The following is an 18,459-nucleotide window of genomic DNA, read 5'->3' on the forward strand; positions in this document are numbered from 1 at the left end:
TGCCTTTCTAACTTGTTCTTCTTCTAGATACTTCCCAGTTTATCTCAAATTTTGGGAATATCAAGCCCTTTGGTCTTACACCTTATGATGAAAACAAGGCTGCTCTCTCCCCCTCCTAAACTTGTTATAGTTTGGATGTGAGATGTCCCATAAACATTCCTGGGTTAATGCAAGAATGTTTGGAGGTAAAAATGATTGGGTTGTGAGAGCTGTAACCTATTCAGTCTGTCCTAGTATAAAAGGATTGACTGTGTGGTAACTGTAGGCAAGTAGGGCATGGCTGGAGGAGTTGGGTCCCTGCAGATGTGCCCTGGTAGGGTTGTTTTTCCCAGCAGCCCCTTCCCAGCAGCCTGTCTCTACTTCCTGGACAGTGGAACAGCTTTCTTCCATCCCACCCTTCCTTCATGATGTTCTGGCTCATCATGGGCCCAGAGCTAAGGAGTTGGTCCACCATGAATTGAACCTCTAACACTGTGAGCTAAAATGAATTCTCTCTCCTCTAAGTTATTTTGATGGGGTGTTTTGGTCACAGGGATGAAAAGCTGACGAACACAGAGTGGGAGCACTCATTTCATTACAGGAAACATCCTCAAGCAATAATAATTTCCCGGGTGCCAACAGGCTCTCATAGAATCAGACCTCAGATAATGATCAACCAGACGACAGTGTGACCACGACTCCTGGACTATGCATATTTCTTGCCCCCTGCTTTTGTCCTTCCCCTATGCAATCCTGAAGCTTTTGTCAGGACTCCAAAGACAGGGCTTAGAATGCTGGTTCTCCTGTTTCTTCCCATTGTGGCCACACTAAATAAATTCCTTTCTTTCTTCACCACCACTTTTGTCTGTCTGATTGGTCTCTCATGGTGGTAGATGGCAAAATCTGGGCTACTGGGACCTCCAAAGTCAGGTCTCCAGCCTAGGATTTTTTAGTACAAATGCCCCTTTTTAACCAGGAGATAAAAGAGAGAAGATTTTAAATAAAAAAAAAAGAGAGAGATAAAATGGATCTGAGAAAAAGTAACAAGAGGACAGGCAAAGGAGATGACTTAATATATTCATAGTAGGGGTTCTCGAAAAGAACAGAACAATAACTAAAAAGAGGACAAATGCTGAAAACTACGATTCAAGAAAAGTTTCTTGAAATTAAAAAAAAAATTGAAGCTGCACAAATAAATTGCCTAAGAGCGATCAAAAAGACATAGTCTGTAAGATAAATACACTTTAAAGAAAAAAAAAATCTATTCATCATCCAGGTAAAAATGTCAAATTACTCAAAAGGAAAAGAAAATTAGATTACCAATAAACCATACCGACATAAGACCCTGTGAGTCAAGAGTTCTATATTTAGCCAAGTCCAATTTCAAGTATAAAGACAGACCTTAAACTGCTGTCAACATGTAAGGAGTCAGGGAATGCTGTTCCCATGAGAACTTCCTGAGAAATTTGCAAGAGAATGGGCTTTAGACAATCAAAATAAATACAGATTAATTGACACAGGATTTCTGCTGAGCAGTAAACATATTTACTTAAACAAGTTATAAGGGTTCAAAAAGATACAAAAATTACGAAGTAGGGAAACTAAACTGTAGTGCTGCGAGATGCACATGTGGGTGATAATACTCTAAATTAGGACAGGAAGGTGTGATATACCACAAAATTCAGGAAAGTCATTACATTTGAAGAGAAATAAAGTTTGGTTTTGGTAGGGACAGATGGATGGGTTTGGGGATGGCTGGCAATGTTCCATTTCTTGATCTGGGTGGTGTTTGCCCTTTGTAGGTAGATGGATGGAGTTAGAGAAGATAATGCTAATTGAGGTTAGCCATTCCCAAAAAACCAAATGCCGAATATTTTCTCTGATATAAGGAGGCTGATTCATAGTGGGGTAAGGAGGGGCAGCATGGGAGGAATAGACGAACTCTAGATAAGGCAGAGGGGTTAGATGGGAAGGGGGGGGCATGGGGTAATTAATGATGGTGGAATGTGATGATCATTATTATCCAAAGTACAGATATGTAGACACAAATTGGTGTGAATATACTATGTATACAACCAGACATATGAAAAACTGTGCTCTCTATGTGTAATAAGAATTGTAATGCATTCCACTGGCATATATAAGTAAATAAAAAAAGAGTGTCTGCCTTATAATAGTTAAGCTATGCATTTGTGTTGTGTGATTTTCCCTGTACTATATTACATTTTGCCAATAGAAGTCATAGTAATAGAGAATAGAATGGTGTTTACCTTGAATTAGAGGTGGAAGAAAAGGAGAAATACTAGTTAAAAAGCACAAACCTTCTCTTATTAATATTAAAGACCTTATGTAAAACATGGTGACTATAGTTAATATTCTTAAAATATAGTTAATAATAGTGTATACTTGAAATTTGCTAAGAGAGTAATGTAGACACACACATAAGGGAAAGACTTCAGCCTGTTGAGTCATGTAACCCTAGGATATAATCAGGTTTGCCTGATTCTTCTGCCTCATGATAAAAAGGAAATAATGATTCTTTCTTTTTTTGATTTAAGTTTTTAAATTTGTTTTAATTAGTGATATATGACAGTAGAATGCATTTATGCTCTTTGATATATCATACATAAAATGGGATATAATTTCCCATTTTTTCTGAGTGTACATGTTGCAGAATCATATTGGTCATGCAGTCACATATATACACACAGTAAATAATGTCTGTTTCATTCTAATATCTTTCCTATCCCCACATCCCCTCTCCTTCCCTCCCATCACTTCCCTCTAAGGTGACTCTATTCTTCCCTAGTTCCCCCTGCCTTATTGTGAATTAGCATCCACATATTAGAGAAAACATTTGGCCTTGGTTTTGTGGGATTGGCTTATTTTGCTTAGCATGATATTCTCCAACTCCAACCATTTACTGGTAAATGCCATAATTCACTCTTCTTTAAAGCTGAGTAATATTCCATTGAGTATATATACCACATTTTCTTTATCCATTCATCTATTGAGGGACACCTAGGTTGGTTCCATAGTCTAGCTATTGTGAATTGAGCTGCTATAAACATTGATGTGGCTACATTACTATAGTATGCTGATTTAAAGTCCTTTGGGTATAAACCAAGGAGTGGGATAGCTGGATCATATGGTGATTCCATTCCCAGTTTTCTGAGGAGTCTCCTCCATACTGTTTTCCATAATGGTTGAACCAATTTGCAGTTCTACTAGCAATGTATGAGTGTACCATTTTCACCACATCCTTGACAACATTTAGTGTTGCCTGTATTTTTGATGATTGCCATTCTGACAGGAGTGAGATGGTTTGCTTTTCTCTAATTGCTAGAGATGTTGAACACGTTTTCATATATTTGTTGATCAATTGTATTTCTTCTTCTGTGAAGTGCTTGTTCATTTCCTTAGCCCATTTTTTGATTGAGTTATTTGAGTTTTTTGATGTTAAGTTTTTTTGAGTTCTTTATATATCCTAGAGATTAATGCTTTATTGGAGGTGAATGTGGTAAATATTTTTTCCCAAACTGTAGGCTCTCTTCTCACAAAGTAGCAGGATATAAAATCAACACCCATAAATCAAATGCATTACTATACATCAGCCATGAAACCACTGAAAGAGAAATTAGGAAAACTACTTCATTCACAGTAGCGTCAAAAACCAAAACAAAACACCTCAGGAATCAATCTAACAAAAGAGGTGAAAGACCTCTGCAGTGAAAACTAAAGAAAGAAATTGAAGAAAACCTCAGAAGATGGAAAGATCTCCCATGCTCCTGGATAGGCAGAATTAATATTGTCAAAATGGCCATACTACCAAAAGCATTATACAGATTTAATGCAATTCCTATTAAAATCCCAATGACATTCTTCATAGAAATAGAAAAAGTATTCATGTAATTTACTTGGAAAAAAAGAGACTCAAAATAGTTAAAGCAATTCTTAGCAAAAGTAGTGAAGCAGGAGGCATCACAATACCAGACTTTAAACTATACTACAGAGCTATAGTAACAAAAATAGCATGGTATTGGCACCAAAATTGACTTGTAGACCAATAGAGGTACAAATAGAGGGCAAAGAGGACAAAGAGACAAATCCACAGAAATACGGTTATCTCATACTAGACAAGGGTGTCAAAAACATTCACTGGAGAAAAGACCCTATTCAACAAATGGTGCTAGTAAAACTGGAAATCCATAGCAAAGTGAAATTAAACCTCTATCTCTCACCCTCACAAAAATGAACTCAAAGTGGATCAAAGACTTAGGCGCCTAATAGAAGAAAAAATTAGGCCCAAATCTTTACCACGTCAGCTTAGGATTTGACTTCCTTAACCAGACTCCTAAAGCACAAGAAGTAAAATCAAGAATCAATAAATGGGATGGATTCAAATGAAAAATCTGCTTCTCAGCAAGGGAATAATGATTCTTAAAAGAATTGAAGATTCAAGATAATGACTATAAAGAAAGAGCTGAGCTTGATACTTAGTAGAGAAAAGGTGCTTAATGGAAAATTATTTCTCCCATTCCAAAGACAGTGGCCTGTCCTGGCTGCACAGAATATAAATCAAGGAGATAATGGGAGCCAGAGCGGACTTCTGGAGAAGAACTGCCTCAATAGGTTACTGTATTAGTCAGCTTTTTCCACTGCTGTGACCAAAAGACCTGCCAACAACAATTGCAGGAGGAAAAGTTTATTTTGTGGCTCACAGTTTCAGAGGCCTCAGTCCTTAGATGGCCAATTCCATTGCTTGGGGTCTGAGATGGAGCATCATGTGGAAGTGTGTGGCACAGGAAAACATCTCAGGACATCGCACCAGGAAGCAGAGAGACTCCCCTCACCATGGACAAAATACATACCCCAAAGGCATGCCCTCAATGACCCACCTCCTCCAGCCACTTCCTACCTGCCTACAGTTAACACTCTGTTAATTCCTATCATTGGATTTATGCATTAATTAGGCTCTCATAACCCTAAATTTCACCTCTAAATCTCTTGCCTTGTCTCACACATGAGCTTCTGGCGGATACCTCACATCTATACCATAACAATTGTCTCAAAAACCTCCATAAGTGATTTCCAGAGTAGTATGGGACAGAAATTATTTTTCCTCCCATTCATGAGATGACTTCATACTTAAGTGGTTTTGTTGGCAGCTGCATTAATTACTGTGAAACTTAACCCCATGAAGGGAACCCCCAGAGACTGGCTCTTGGCTGATAACGTAAACTGGGGTTCATGATGGCTATAAGAACATGGCTTGTTACTCTGCTTAAGAAACCCTAATACTTACTAGAACACGTGTTTTAAAGATTTCCCCTCTACTCAAACACTATGGTACAATAAACACTACTCACACAGTATATTTCAGTACTATATTTAAACCAAGTCATTCAGATGTCCCAGTATAAACTTTTCACAAAGCTGGGTAGGACTGCAACCAAATTCAGAACTCAGACAAGCCTCCTTTGTTTTCTTCCCAAGTCTGAATTGCTTCGAAGTTTTTTTTTTTTTTTTTTTTTTTTTTCCCATAACCCTCAGGCCATTTTTATTCAAGAGGGCTTCGTGGTTTTCTCAAGCAATTTCTTGGCTAGAAAATTCAACAAAATGGGTAAACTTGGGTTTTCTTTTCCCGTTCTATCCCCTCTCTTCACAAATATTTTCTGGTAACATGTATAACAAGCAAGAAGCTATTTCAGTTGATTTGGAGGCAGTGCTAATGGTGGGAGCAATTTCTAAGGGCCATGGGCCAAGGACTAAGAATCTTTTTCACTTAGACATCCTTGATCTCTAATACAGCCTAATGTGTAAAATGCTGCTGGGCTGGCTTTCAAACATCTTTCAGAAAGGCTAGCAAAAATCCAGTAGATGCTGGAAAGCCTATATCCTTGTCCTCCCCAGGGACAATTTCAATATTGTTAATTTGTAACTGGTCTGGCTGTGCTAGTTGACAAACAGCCCACTAGAAACATTTTTGTTGACTTTTAAAAAATTCATCTGATGAAGGATGCTCAAGGCACTCACACAGATGCAAAACTGGGCAGCCGTGGTCACATTTCCCAGCAAACTTTCCTCCGAGGGCCTCAAAGGGCAAGACAGGTATTAAAACACTCCCTTAGAAAGAGGAGAGTCCTCAGTGGAAGAGGATCAGAGAGATCTGGGAAATTACATGAAGAGCTTAAGTCCACTTCTCACCTACAAATAGCTTTCAGTAAAGCCATGATTAAACTTGTTTCCCTGTTGGTTCTGCGGACAGCTCTCTGGGTAGTAATGCAATGCAGATGCTGTGGGCTGTTCAGTCCTCAATTCTTTCCCAAATTTTTGGAAAGACGTGTTCTAAAGTATTTATTTATATTTTTCTACAACAGCTTGTGGCCTTATAAGTAATGTTATTCAGCCATTGTCCAGTTTCTGTGTAATGCTCCACAAGATAAAATTTTGACAGTTACCAAGATCTGTATGTTTACTTTCTTTTACCCCCTTTTGTTACTGTCTCTTGCCCTCTTCATGTGATTCTTAAAGTTAACATTTTAGAAGGAACATTTTCATTTTCCACTTCATTATTCTCAGCACTCAAGCTCTGTGCTTAACCATGTATTGACAATGCAAATTGCTTGCACCAGCCAATTATACATTCTTAGAAAAAAAAAAAAAAGCAAATCTGAACTTCTGAGTCCAATTCTAGGAAGAAAACAGTTTTTCTAGCTAAGGTTGAAAGGTGATTTTCTTCCACTTGACTTTTTGATGAAGAAGAGTCATTTTGAGTTGCTGGTAAGGTTGATTTTTGAACTGAGGACTTAGGTCAACAATGTTAAGAAAAGAATTTTTATTGTTTTGCCCCAATGGAAATTTTCAGTATCTCAGCATACATGCATTCCCTTTTCACTAAAATTTCATGACAGATAACTCCCCTTGCATTGAGTTAATACTAAAGACATGATCTGGATTAGACCACTATTTCCAGACTCAGGCCTATTTTAGAACAAAATCCCAAACACAAAGTATTTTAAAAATTTCTTTATGAGAGCAATTGTAGTGTGGTTTTTATGTTTTGTTTTGTTTTTAGTGTGTGGGGGGGAACGTTTAATTTGTAGGATGCATACTTGAAAATATTCTTGATGTAGTTATTGAAGATATCAGTATACAGATAGAAGATAGCTTATGGTGACTACTTATTGGGTTAAATCATGTTACAAAATTCAGATAGTTTTTTTTTCACCAATATCACCTTTCCCAAAAGGGTTTCCGAAAGTTATTGTTATCATTTTTTTAAGTGGGAAGGGGAAGAAATGGGATGAGAATTTTTACTCCACTTTGTAAAAACTACATTACTGCAAACCAAAGGTTTAAATTCTTCTAAAAAGGTAAACTTTTTTTTTTTTTTTTTACATACTACTCTCCTGATCAATATTTAACAAAATTGAGAGTGGAATTTTCTTTACTAGCTCTTTACTTCTATTCCGGGAAAGCTTTCATCATCAAGGCATTAGGGTTACTAAGAATTTCACATGGTTGCATGAAGAAAAAAATATTGCCTAGATGATGTGATGACAAAATAATGACAAGCATCTGAGAAAACGCAGATGTGGAAAATGACGTGTGCTTTTTTTCCTTAATCTATTACCATTTTGATCTAGTTGAACATAAGTTTATGATTATGAAATGCTCTAATAATTATTGTATTCATCTGCTTTTTTATAGTTCTTTAAAAATATCTAGAAATGCATTTATTCATGAAACACTTATTTCTTGCCTCCTTTATGTGAAGACTACGTGAAATTCTGGAATCACATTTGTTTTTTCTTCCAATCAAACATTTAACAATTGAGATGACAGCCAAGAACTAAAAATAGCTATTCTCATTTCTCATTTTGGACCCATGCTTTTAAAATTCTCCAAACTAGTAGCTGATTTTTAAAAAATATTTATTTTTTAGTTGGACACAATATCTTTATTTTATTTATTTATTTTTATGTGATGCTGAGGGTAGAACCTCGGGCCTCACTCACACGTGCTAGGGGAGCACTCCACCACTGAGTCACAACCCCAGCCCCAACTAGTAGCTATTTGAATGGAAAAGTGCAAGATGGGTATTCATTTCCCTAGGGAGGCATGTGAAATTGACACCTACAATAAGCTACTATTGTTTTTGGCATCTAAGCAAGAACCCTCACAAAGTTCCTTGACAAATTTCCATGAAAAGCAAAGTTTACATTTAACTTGCTCTTACTTTCCTTTCTCTAATCCTCTTCTATATTTGATAGTCCCTCTTCTGCATTATTTATTGTCTTCATTTATTTATTCCATTCACTCACTCATCAGCCAGTTGCTTTTCAAACAAGAGTATGACAATTTACAATATAGAAACAAATATCTGAACGATAGTGACCTTGTTTAAAGCAGGTGTCAATTCTGTTATAAAGATAAGCCATGCCCAGACATAACTAACCAACATAGAAAGAAGAACTTGATCCATGTTATTTAGTGCATGGAGTTGAGAGTTCAGAAAATGTAAAACACCCAACTTCTATTGCAATTGAGACCTGCCTGTCTTGAAGTAACCCTTCCTTTCAATTGGAGGTTTTCAACTTTGCAGAATCACTTGATGAGTTGTTTTTGTTTTTGTTTTCATCACCGGATATTGAATCCAGGGCACTAAACCTCTGAGTTACATTCCTAGACCCCTTTTTTACTTTTTGTTTTGAGACAGGGTCTCACTAAGTTGCTCAGGCTGGTCTTGAACTTGTGATCCTTGTGCCTCAGCCTCCTGAGTATCTGAGATTAAAGGCACATGCCATTGCTCGTGGTTCATCTGCTGGGTTTTTAAATCAAATCAGATTTACTTAGATCAAATATCAGCCCTGTTAAAAAAAATCTTTGGAGATAGGACCCAGATGTGTGAATTTTAAAAACTGGTTATTCCAATATTCAGTCCTGGTTGAGACTCCCTCTTTTAGCTAATTCAGAATATTAAGGGACATTAGCATGCTAAGGGATATTCCTTGATATTCTTTTAAATCTCATATTACCCAAATCTCAATATCACTTTGCCACATTACTGTGAAGAGGACAAGAAAAAAGGGATGACTTTGGAGAAAATATTCACATACTTCATTCTCTTAACAACAGCAAAAAAAAAAAAAAAAGCAAACAAAACAACAGCAGTAACAACATAACTCTTTTCTAAGTTCTTGAGGTAGAGGATTAAAAATTGCGAAAGAGAAAAATAGGAGAGAGAGAGAGAGAGAGAGAGAGAGAGAGAGAGAGAGAGATTGATTGATTGATTTTGGTAATCCTTGGTGGATTAGGGGTCATATGGCAAGAAAGGCATTTCTTTGCTTGTGTATTGTTTGAGATTCTGAGAAGAAATCTGATCATCTGTGGAAGGTGAGATGGGGCAGATCAACGTTGTTGGTTAGATGGGAAAGCCCTGGATATAGGGAATGGAATAGTAGTAGGAGGTCTGATTTGTTTTGACAACAGACCTTTAGTATTTATTCCAAATAAGTTTCACAATATTAGATAGTGGCCAAGTTATTCAGTCCTTTTATAGGACCTGTAGAAACAAAACAAAACAAAAGACAAATCATAAATCAGGACTAAGATTCTGAGCTCTAGTGAGATGGGTGGATGGACGGGTGGAGTTAGGGAACTTCAGAAAAGAGCCCCTGAATTTGCTCATGGTTATGAAATTGTGCAATGTGTTGGAATATATCAAAAAGTGTTATTAGCAAATAAAAACTAAATGAAATAAATTTATTTTGAAGTGTTTTGTTTAATCATAGTGACCAAATACACCTTTCCCATGTATATTCTTTATATATATTAACATTGGAAACATGAAGAGGAAAGCCCAAATTTACACTTCTTCATTCCTTCATTATTACTTGGGTTACAAATAAATTCTTTGGGTTCCAGATTCCTTACCAGTGAATTGGTGGGTAATATCTATTTCAGAGATCTTGTAAGAATTAGAGAAATAATACATCTTAAGTTCTTAATGATTTCAAGTATATTTCTCCTATTTCCTTTGTTTTTAGTGATGTAATTTTTATGGCAGCCCAAATTCTTGCAGATGGAGGGGATGCAAAAAAATTTTATATGATGTAAATATACTAATGGCATAAACAAATTCTTAGGAAGGAGATGGAGACTAGGTTGTTCAAGTCTCAACATGGTAGATAGAGTGTTCTGCCTTTAATAAACTTGCATAATTTATTAAAGGAAGTTGATTAAATTTTTCTGATACTTTTTTTTTAATCTAAAACAATGTCTTACTCTAGGTTGGGGTGGCAAATTCAAAAGCTAGCAAGGCCCTTAAGTCCTGGGATGGGGTGGTGTTTGGCAAACTCTTCCAGGCACAGCCTCTACTTGTATCCAGCAGACTGGTCGTATGCTGGCTTGTGGGCTCAGTTGTTGCTAGATTTGATTTTTCAAGAAAAAGGCAAATCCAGATAAATTTAAAGACTTCCAGTTTTTAAGTGTTGACAACTAATTCCATTTTCTTTCAACATCATGTGCGCCAAACCAAACATATCTGAATATAGCTTGTGTGCTACCAGTTTTCGACCTTTGGATTTTGAAGGTCTCTCCTACTTCCAATGCTCTGAGTCCAAAAATAATGGTATCCATCTTGCATGAGGTGCTCACCCTAACCTTTAGAAATTCAGTTATACCCACTCCCCCGTCTTTCAGATATGTCGTAATCAATGTTACTTTGTAGGAAATTCTTATGAAAATAGCTTCCTATTCCAAGGTTAAAATTAATTATATTTCCTGTTATACTAAAGCACATAGGCTCAATTTTCTGGATGTTAATTTTATCTTTTTACAACATCTGGTGGCTGGTTTCAATTCCCTAGGATCCAACGTTATTTTGTGCCAACTCTTGAGAGGTAGAACTTTAATCAACTTTAACATTTATGAAGTTGAGTGCTTTTTAAAAGTCTTAGAGAAACATAATCTTTCATCCTACCTGTTTTGAATTGAATTGTGTCCTCCAGATTCATCTGTGGAACCCAAACATCCAATGTATTTGGAGATAGGGCCTTGAACAAGGTAATTAAGTTTAAATAAGATTTTATGGGTAGTACCTAATCCAATAAGACTTGTTGTCTACATAAGAAGAGGAAGGAACAGTAGGAATATGCTATACACAGAGGAAAGGCTGCATGGAGATAAACAAGAGAATCAGCTGAAAACCAGTAAAAGAAGCCCTACCATAAACTAAGCTAGTCAGTTACTACCTTGATCTTGGACTTCCAGTTGCTGTGAGAAAAATTAATTACTGTTGTTTACATCACCCAGTCTGTGGTATTTTGTTACGGCAGCTTGAGTAATACACTACCTGTAACTAGCCTGATGTCTTTGTTACTTGAGGTCTTTGAGCTTTGGGGCTCTTTAAAAATTCTAGTCATTCTCAGAGAAATCCTTCTTTTAGACTCTTCTTTCCATGTGACTTCCTAAGACATCACGGACATTACTGTATATTCAACCAAACGAGTACCCACTTTGGAAAATATATCAAACTGTCTTTGTGATGGCAGAATACAAAACATTTGGTAACTCACCCATAAAATGTGAGATAGAGGAAACCAATCCTTTTCCCAAGTTTTGTTACTTCTCCTCGCTTGTTAGATGCTCCGGTGAGTCGCACAATGCCTACTTTCTTGAGGCTGGAGAGCCACTTGTATGCATGTTCATCATTTTTTAAAACATCTTCAAAACTTAGAGTAGGTAGCTGGAGCTCTGAACCCCAGTATTGACATTCTGTGAATTAAGAAAACAAAATCATATGGGATTACATTGGTTTCATATAAGACAGGAACCTTAGAGAAGGGACTAGGTCACTAGAGTTGATCTTCCATTGATCATGGAGATTACTAAATGCTAGTTATACCAGAAATGCCTGTCACCAGGCCTAGCTTCCTGGGAGCCATGCCATTCTATGATATGCCTCTTCTACAACTGTGTCTGGCACATAATCAGTATTCAGCATAATCCATTTATTGAGGGAATGTTGTTTAACTATGTTCTTAGAAATTCCCTTCCAGGATACTGCTTAGAAGTGACTCTGAGACACTCTGAGTGTTACCAGCTAAGTTCTATTTCTTAACTCCAAATGGATGATAAAATCAGAATGGTGGACTAGAACAGCGTATGCTTATTCTGTTAGGAGGGTAGGTACAGTCCTTTCTTTCTCTTATTTCACCTGATTAAAAGCTATAAGACTGTCTCTGGGATCATGTTGTTCTTTGGAGTCAGTGAGAGTTGGTCATAGTGAAGGAAAGATGAAGGTGTGTTCCTGGGAGGCATAGATGGCTTTGGAGGTGATATGCAGGATATAAAAGTCAAATGCCTTTCCTTAACCCTCTCCTTCCTGATGATTAAATGCTTATCAAAATGTTGACCTGAGAAAATATAATGAAAAACAAATGTAAACAGTATTTGATTTGCAAACTAGGCTTTGCCAAAGGAAATGGAGCACTGAGGAAATATAATTTTTCCAAGGGAAACAACTCAGATACTAACAACTGATTCAGGAAGGACCAAATGCTAGTTAATCCATTTCATTTCTTCCTTTCTTGGGAAGGAAATTGCCTTAGAAAGGCAAACCTTCCTAACAAGTGATAGAATGAGAACATATGATCTCAATATTATCCTGGGCAGCACTCCCTTTTCTAACTGAGGAATATACTACATTATGGAAACCAACCCTAGAGCCCTCAGTTTAAGAATGAAGAATGGGTCAGTGCCACTTGTACTTGTGAATTATGAATCATTTTCTCTTTGGTGTCATCATGGCTGGCTCTTCAGAAGTAGGAGTTCCTTTAGGAATCAGTAGCTTCAGTAGTGCAAAGATATGGGCGGCTATTGAGCCACTTCTTCTTGTTCTTCTACCAGTTAGCTGCATGAGGACATTTGCAGGAGTAAGTAGGTGAGTTTATTCAGGAAGTCCAAATTAAGTGATTAATGCATATATTGCCAATGTTTCTAGGTTGTTGATCATGAAAGCTTGCATAATGAAATAGAATTTTCAAGATCTAAATTCCAAACTAAGCTTACCTGGCAGATGCATTAATTCTCTTTAGTATTGAAGAGATTCTAAAGGCTCAAGTGACTTACTATATCATCTTAGCAAGTCAAAGAGATGTCTAGTTACTGTTTCCTAATTTTTCACTTTAACTCTTTACTCTCTGTGGGACTAACCAAAATAGTAACCAAGTCACCTTGGCAAAGGAAAGCATGGGCCATGTTGCATTAGACCAGAGAAGGTTGGATGAGGCAGTAGAAACCATGAGGTATGGAGGTTTCAGGATAATTATCTTAATTGTTTTTTTTTTTTTGAGAGTAGGATGGCATTTCTTGAGCATATTAGCTACCCAATAATTATTTGTTCACTTATCTTTTCAATAAATCCAACATTTTACCATGTCACAATCAACTATGGATAGGCAGTAGGTTTTAAGGAGCTCACAGTCTATGGGAGAATCAGACATGAAAGCTAACAATTAAAACACAGTATGACCAGTAGAGGTAGAGGAAAGGAGTTCAGGGGAAAGGATGAGGAAAAGAAAAGAGAGCCACTGATGATTTAAATTGACCAGATTATATTGTTATGCTGTGTGTATATATGAGAATGTAAGAACAGATACCACCATTATAATGTACCAACAAAAATATATAAATAAAAAACACAATAGAATATATACCATAGTTGATGAAGGTTTAAGAGGTATCAGGTCTTCTGATCTTTATCTAAAACTCTATAATGCCATCTATTCTTTTACATGCATGATGTTACTCAGTTCTGTTTCTTCATGTCTCAAGTATTTCTTCTTCTAAAGTCAAACAGAGTTGGCTTTATATGAAAGAGACTCTGTTCAAAGGAGGAATCTACTTGGCTTTGTTTTAAATATTAAATTATGTGGCTGTTTGCTTTACCACTCCCATTTACTCATTGCATTTTAAGTCCTATATTGTAATACCTGATGTCAATCAAAATGATCTGCAAAAAGAAGATGATAAATGTCATGTGTATTACATATTGACTGCCCGTCTAGGAAGGTCATTTGGTTTCCAGCTAGGAGAAAAATTTCCTGGGGAAAATATCAGTGTTATGGAAGTAGATAACCAGTCACTATCTTCCTTCTAAAGTTAATTTCTATACAGACTATATTCAGAAATGTAAAAGAAAATGTGAGAACATTTTTATCTTAGTGAGTCTCAGAAGAAAATTAGGGATCCACATAGTACTAGAGCTGGATGAATGTCAGAGAATCATTTGGCATTTTCATACTGGCTTTAGATTTTCCATCACCATTAGTTTTTGTCATTGGGTAAAAATTTGCCTAAACTACCACTGAGAGTTTTTCTAGTATTCTGGCACGGTGCTAATCTGTGCAAATACATGTTTTCCATTCTTATGCAGCCTGTTGGATGGAATTAGCTACTGTCTGTATGTGTATCTATAACAAATGCATCGTCTTTATCACCAAGGTTTTGTAACTTATTAACAAAAATTTACTATAATTTTTAGAAAACACATTTTTTGATATTGTAAGTCAGTCTAGACAGACTGGTATAGATTACAGTGATGTTCATTAGAACTTTCTGAATTCATGGAATTCTATTATCTGCACCATCCAGTGCCATAGCTATTAGCAACCAATGGCTGTTGAGACTTGATATCCAGCTAATGGAATTGAAAAACTAATTTTTTACCTTATTAAATTTTAATTAATTTAAATTTAAATTGACACATATGACTGGTGACATGGGCAGAACTTGGATGTCCTAATATGGGTTTTATTCATTGTTCTTCTTCTTACTAGCAAGTTTTTTGGGCTCTTCTCTGAGTTTCAGTTTTTTAATTTGTAAATTAGGGACAATTATATTTATCTTGTAGGTCTTTTGTGACGATGCAATGAGATTATGCAAGGTGTCTAACATAATGCCTGGCACAGAGTAGACCCATAATAACAATAAAAATATTAATATTTGCTGAATATTTTCTAAGAGCAATCCCACTGCTACAAGTTTTACAAACTTTTTTTTAGCTCCACAACAAATACATGGGGTGTATGCTTTCAGAATTTCCATGCTATAACGAAGGAACTAGATGTCCAAGGCACATAGCTAATGATTTGCAGAGCTGGTCAAATCCAGGTGACAGGTCCCCAGGTCTGTAATTTCAAAAATTGTACATAAACTCTTGATACATTGAAGTTCTGTCATCATAGGCATTTTTGAATCCTATGTCTAAATGTCCATAGCTTATCCTACCTTTATAAAGGAAGTCTACTAGGTAATACAGAAAGTAGGGCAAGTTAAATGAGGAACACTTTGTCTGAACTTGTTTGAGCATGGGCATTTAATGATAAACCTTGGCTCCCTGTCAGAATTTTAAATGCAGAGAAAACATTAGGAATAGGGCTCATTGCATAACCCTGCAACAACATCACTGTTTACCTTTTGTGAAATGAGCCAAAGCTCTGCACATTTAAAAATCAGCTAACTTTAGCTTCTTTAATTCATGCCAATGTATTTCACTGATCCATTCCTTTTTGGTTTTATTTAAGGCCAGTATCACCTTTCAGAGAGTTTCAATGACTGTGTGATAGTAAGATATAATAAACAGAGATTTAAAAGTTTTTTCACAAGATCTAATTGTTTTTAAAACTTTTGGGTTTGTGTTATGACTTATTTGTATATTTTAGAAAGCTCTGTTTAAGGAACATACTATATATATTTATGGCATTTTTTTTTATTTTCTTGAGAGTATACTTTTTATAACACCTTTGCAAGAATTTTTATTTATATATGAGTTATTTTTTTTCCATTATAAAATAATGCATACACACAAAACTCCACTATTTTTAATTTTAGGACTATGGAAAGATTTAGATTCTTGTAATAAATGTTACTCTTTAAATATGTAAAATTAAGCATATTCACATATCAGAGACTCTGGTAAAGAAACAAGCCTGTCAATAAAATATATAGCACAGACCACATTATAAATAACCTACAGTTTTCAGAATGTTAATGTCAAGAATACAGTTGCAATAGTTCTTAAGTTCTGTAGAACTTCTAATTTTTTTTTAACCATAGCTCTCATTTTGGAATGCCCTTGCAGGAGGTTTGCAGAAATCCAAAACCAAGGGACAAAGCTTATCACAGAACCTATTACTGAATAGGAACCACTCAAACATTCAGAGATAGTCCTGTGACTAGCCAGTTTCCCAAATCATCATGCTCTCTTGAATATAAAACGCCAATTTTCAGAGAGAAGTAGTAGTACTCTATTTCATTAACTCTAGCGGGAAAATTATTCTGTGATATCTGCACACAATATTAAAACTTTAACCTTGAAAGAGTAATTTAAGAACATTTTCCTATTTCCTACCAACTGCAAAACCTAACTATCAGGGGAGCCAAAAGAAAATACATCTGACTAGAGTAAATCATTTGTCAAGAGAATACATTAAAAACAAATTTAAGTTTCACGCTTGGGTCTGAATACATGAACTGAATGGAAAATGATGGCATATTTAAGGTATGAACCACTCTTCCTAATTTAACTTATGGTCTTACTAATAAATACTTCCTTGAACATGTGCTTCACACATCATAAAATTTATGAACAGGCTACATACTGGCTTTCAAGGAACCATTTGTACAGGTTTCCTTGTGAGGGTTAAGCACCACATTCCAGGGGCCTGAGTTATGTTTCAAAAAGGAAAAGACACAAAGAAGTTATTTAGCTAAAAATTTATGAGCACAGCATGTTGGTTTGCAATGTGTTATTTCAGGGGTTTAGGACCTTCTGTCTACCTGCACTGAATTCAGCTTCTGGCTCTGAAATGGCATCATGAGCATCAGCCAATCTTGTACTGTCTTTTCTAGGAATACTTTGGAAGGGCCCTACCAAAACCAAAATCTGACTGCTATTAGAGAAAAGGCACCCGAAAGGAAGGAAATAGGGCTTCAATTCTCTTTTCCAGCACTATTTGAAAGATTGCTTTCTTTTGGATATTCTTTCACCTTGTGTTCAGGGAACTCTATGTGTCTTTCAAGATTCTGGTTACTTGTTGTCTCTTAGGTTGAGGTATTCCTGAGAGGAGGATTCAAAGATGAAAAAGAGTTAGCCCTGGAAGCACTAATAAGAGATGGGGATGCAAGAGAGTAGAAAGCCCGTGGAAAGAGTTTCAGTGAGTGGGTTATGGCTTTGGGCAATGAGTTCAGCACTGTGGGACCTTATAGAGTGACTGTAGAATTATACTCTAGGGGTGTCCCAGCTATGGTGCAAGGAGATGCAGAGACCCAAACACCCACTCTTCACTCCTGGGTCTTTCTGGTCTTCCCTATGTGCAAGCCAAGCATGCTCCCCCATACAGGGAAGGCAAGTGGCAGTTTCGCAGTTGGAAGGTGCTGGCTTGTGTAGGATGAGTGCTGAGGGGCACCAACAACCTCTGCAATGCCCTGCTTCTGGAAATCTCCTGAATCTGCTAAAGGTGGGTTAGATGCCTGTATCCTCTGGCCTCCCAGCACTGGTACATATCTCAGTCCCAGTGCTTACCTCATGATGTTGAAATTATACCTAATACATATTTATCAAATGCCCTTTGGGGGCAAGAGATCAAATGCACACACACACACACACACACACACACACACATACACACAAAGTACATGTGATAGCTGCCTTTGTAAGGGGAAAATGGTGTATAAACAAAGAAGCAGATAGAAAAACATAAAGAATAAAAAAAATTGGCAAGTGCTATGTGTATAACCAGTGGGGTCAATGACAATAAAAAAACAATGGCTGGGGTTGAGGTGGGGAACTTATTGACATGTGTCGGTCAAGAAAAGCCAAGTTGAAGAGCAATTATTTAAACCAAATGCCAAGGAGTAAGAGAAAACCTTCATACAAAGGACAGGGAGAAGAATGTGCAAGCAGGAGAGACAGGGAGAGACGGAGCATCTCCTAGCTTTCTGGAGAAACTCAGAGTCACTGAAACTAGGGCAGAGGCAGCCAGAGGGAGTGTGTCAGATAAGATGAAGTGGAGTAGGGCTGGGTCAGGCAGGACTTCATCTCCACTTTTCTCTAGATTATAAGTCCTTCATGAACTATGGGGGTCATGCCATTTATCTTTATTTCTTCACCAATATTGCTTCTTTCTCTCCCACTCATCCCTAGGTATATAGTCCAAGGATTGTACCTAGTGGGTTTTTAGAAAACCTATACTTTCTATATCCTTAATAAGTCTTTGCTTACTTCCTAATGATGACTAAAGACTAGAAGTCACCTTTAAAAATGGGATTGTGTCTGAGAACATCTTAGTATTTTGGAAGATGGAGAAATCTATCAAACTCTTTCTCTAGGTAATAATCCCATCAGACTCTAAAAATATCCCTCAGAAAGTATAAATGAGACATCTAAACAAATTTATCCTGCTTGAAAGG

General features: G+C 36.6%; 1 protein-coding gene across 1 annotated transcript in view; it reads right to left on the reverse strand.

Annotated features, from left to right (window-relative positions):
- The window catches only part of Bbox1 (gamma-butyrobetaine hydroxylase 1), a 51,890-nt gene that overhangs the window by 22,370 nt on the left and 11,061 nt on the right, over positions 1 to 18,459 (reverse strand). The window contains exon 3 of the mRNA XM_077797785.1: positions 11,562 to 11,760. Coding sequence (XP_077653911.1) covers positions 11,562 to 11,760 — 199 coding nt within the window. The remainder of the gene's footprint in view (positions 1 to 11,561; positions 11,761 to 18,459) is intronic.

The sequence above is a fragment of the Urocitellus parryii genome, chromosome 4 (assembly GCF_045843805.1).
Source record: "Urocitellus parryii isolate mUroPar1 chromosome 4, mUroPar1.hap1, whole genome shotgun sequence".
Taxonomy (NCBI): Eukaryota; Metazoa; Chordata; class Mammalia; order Rodentia; family Sciuridae; genus Urocitellus; species Urocitellus parryii.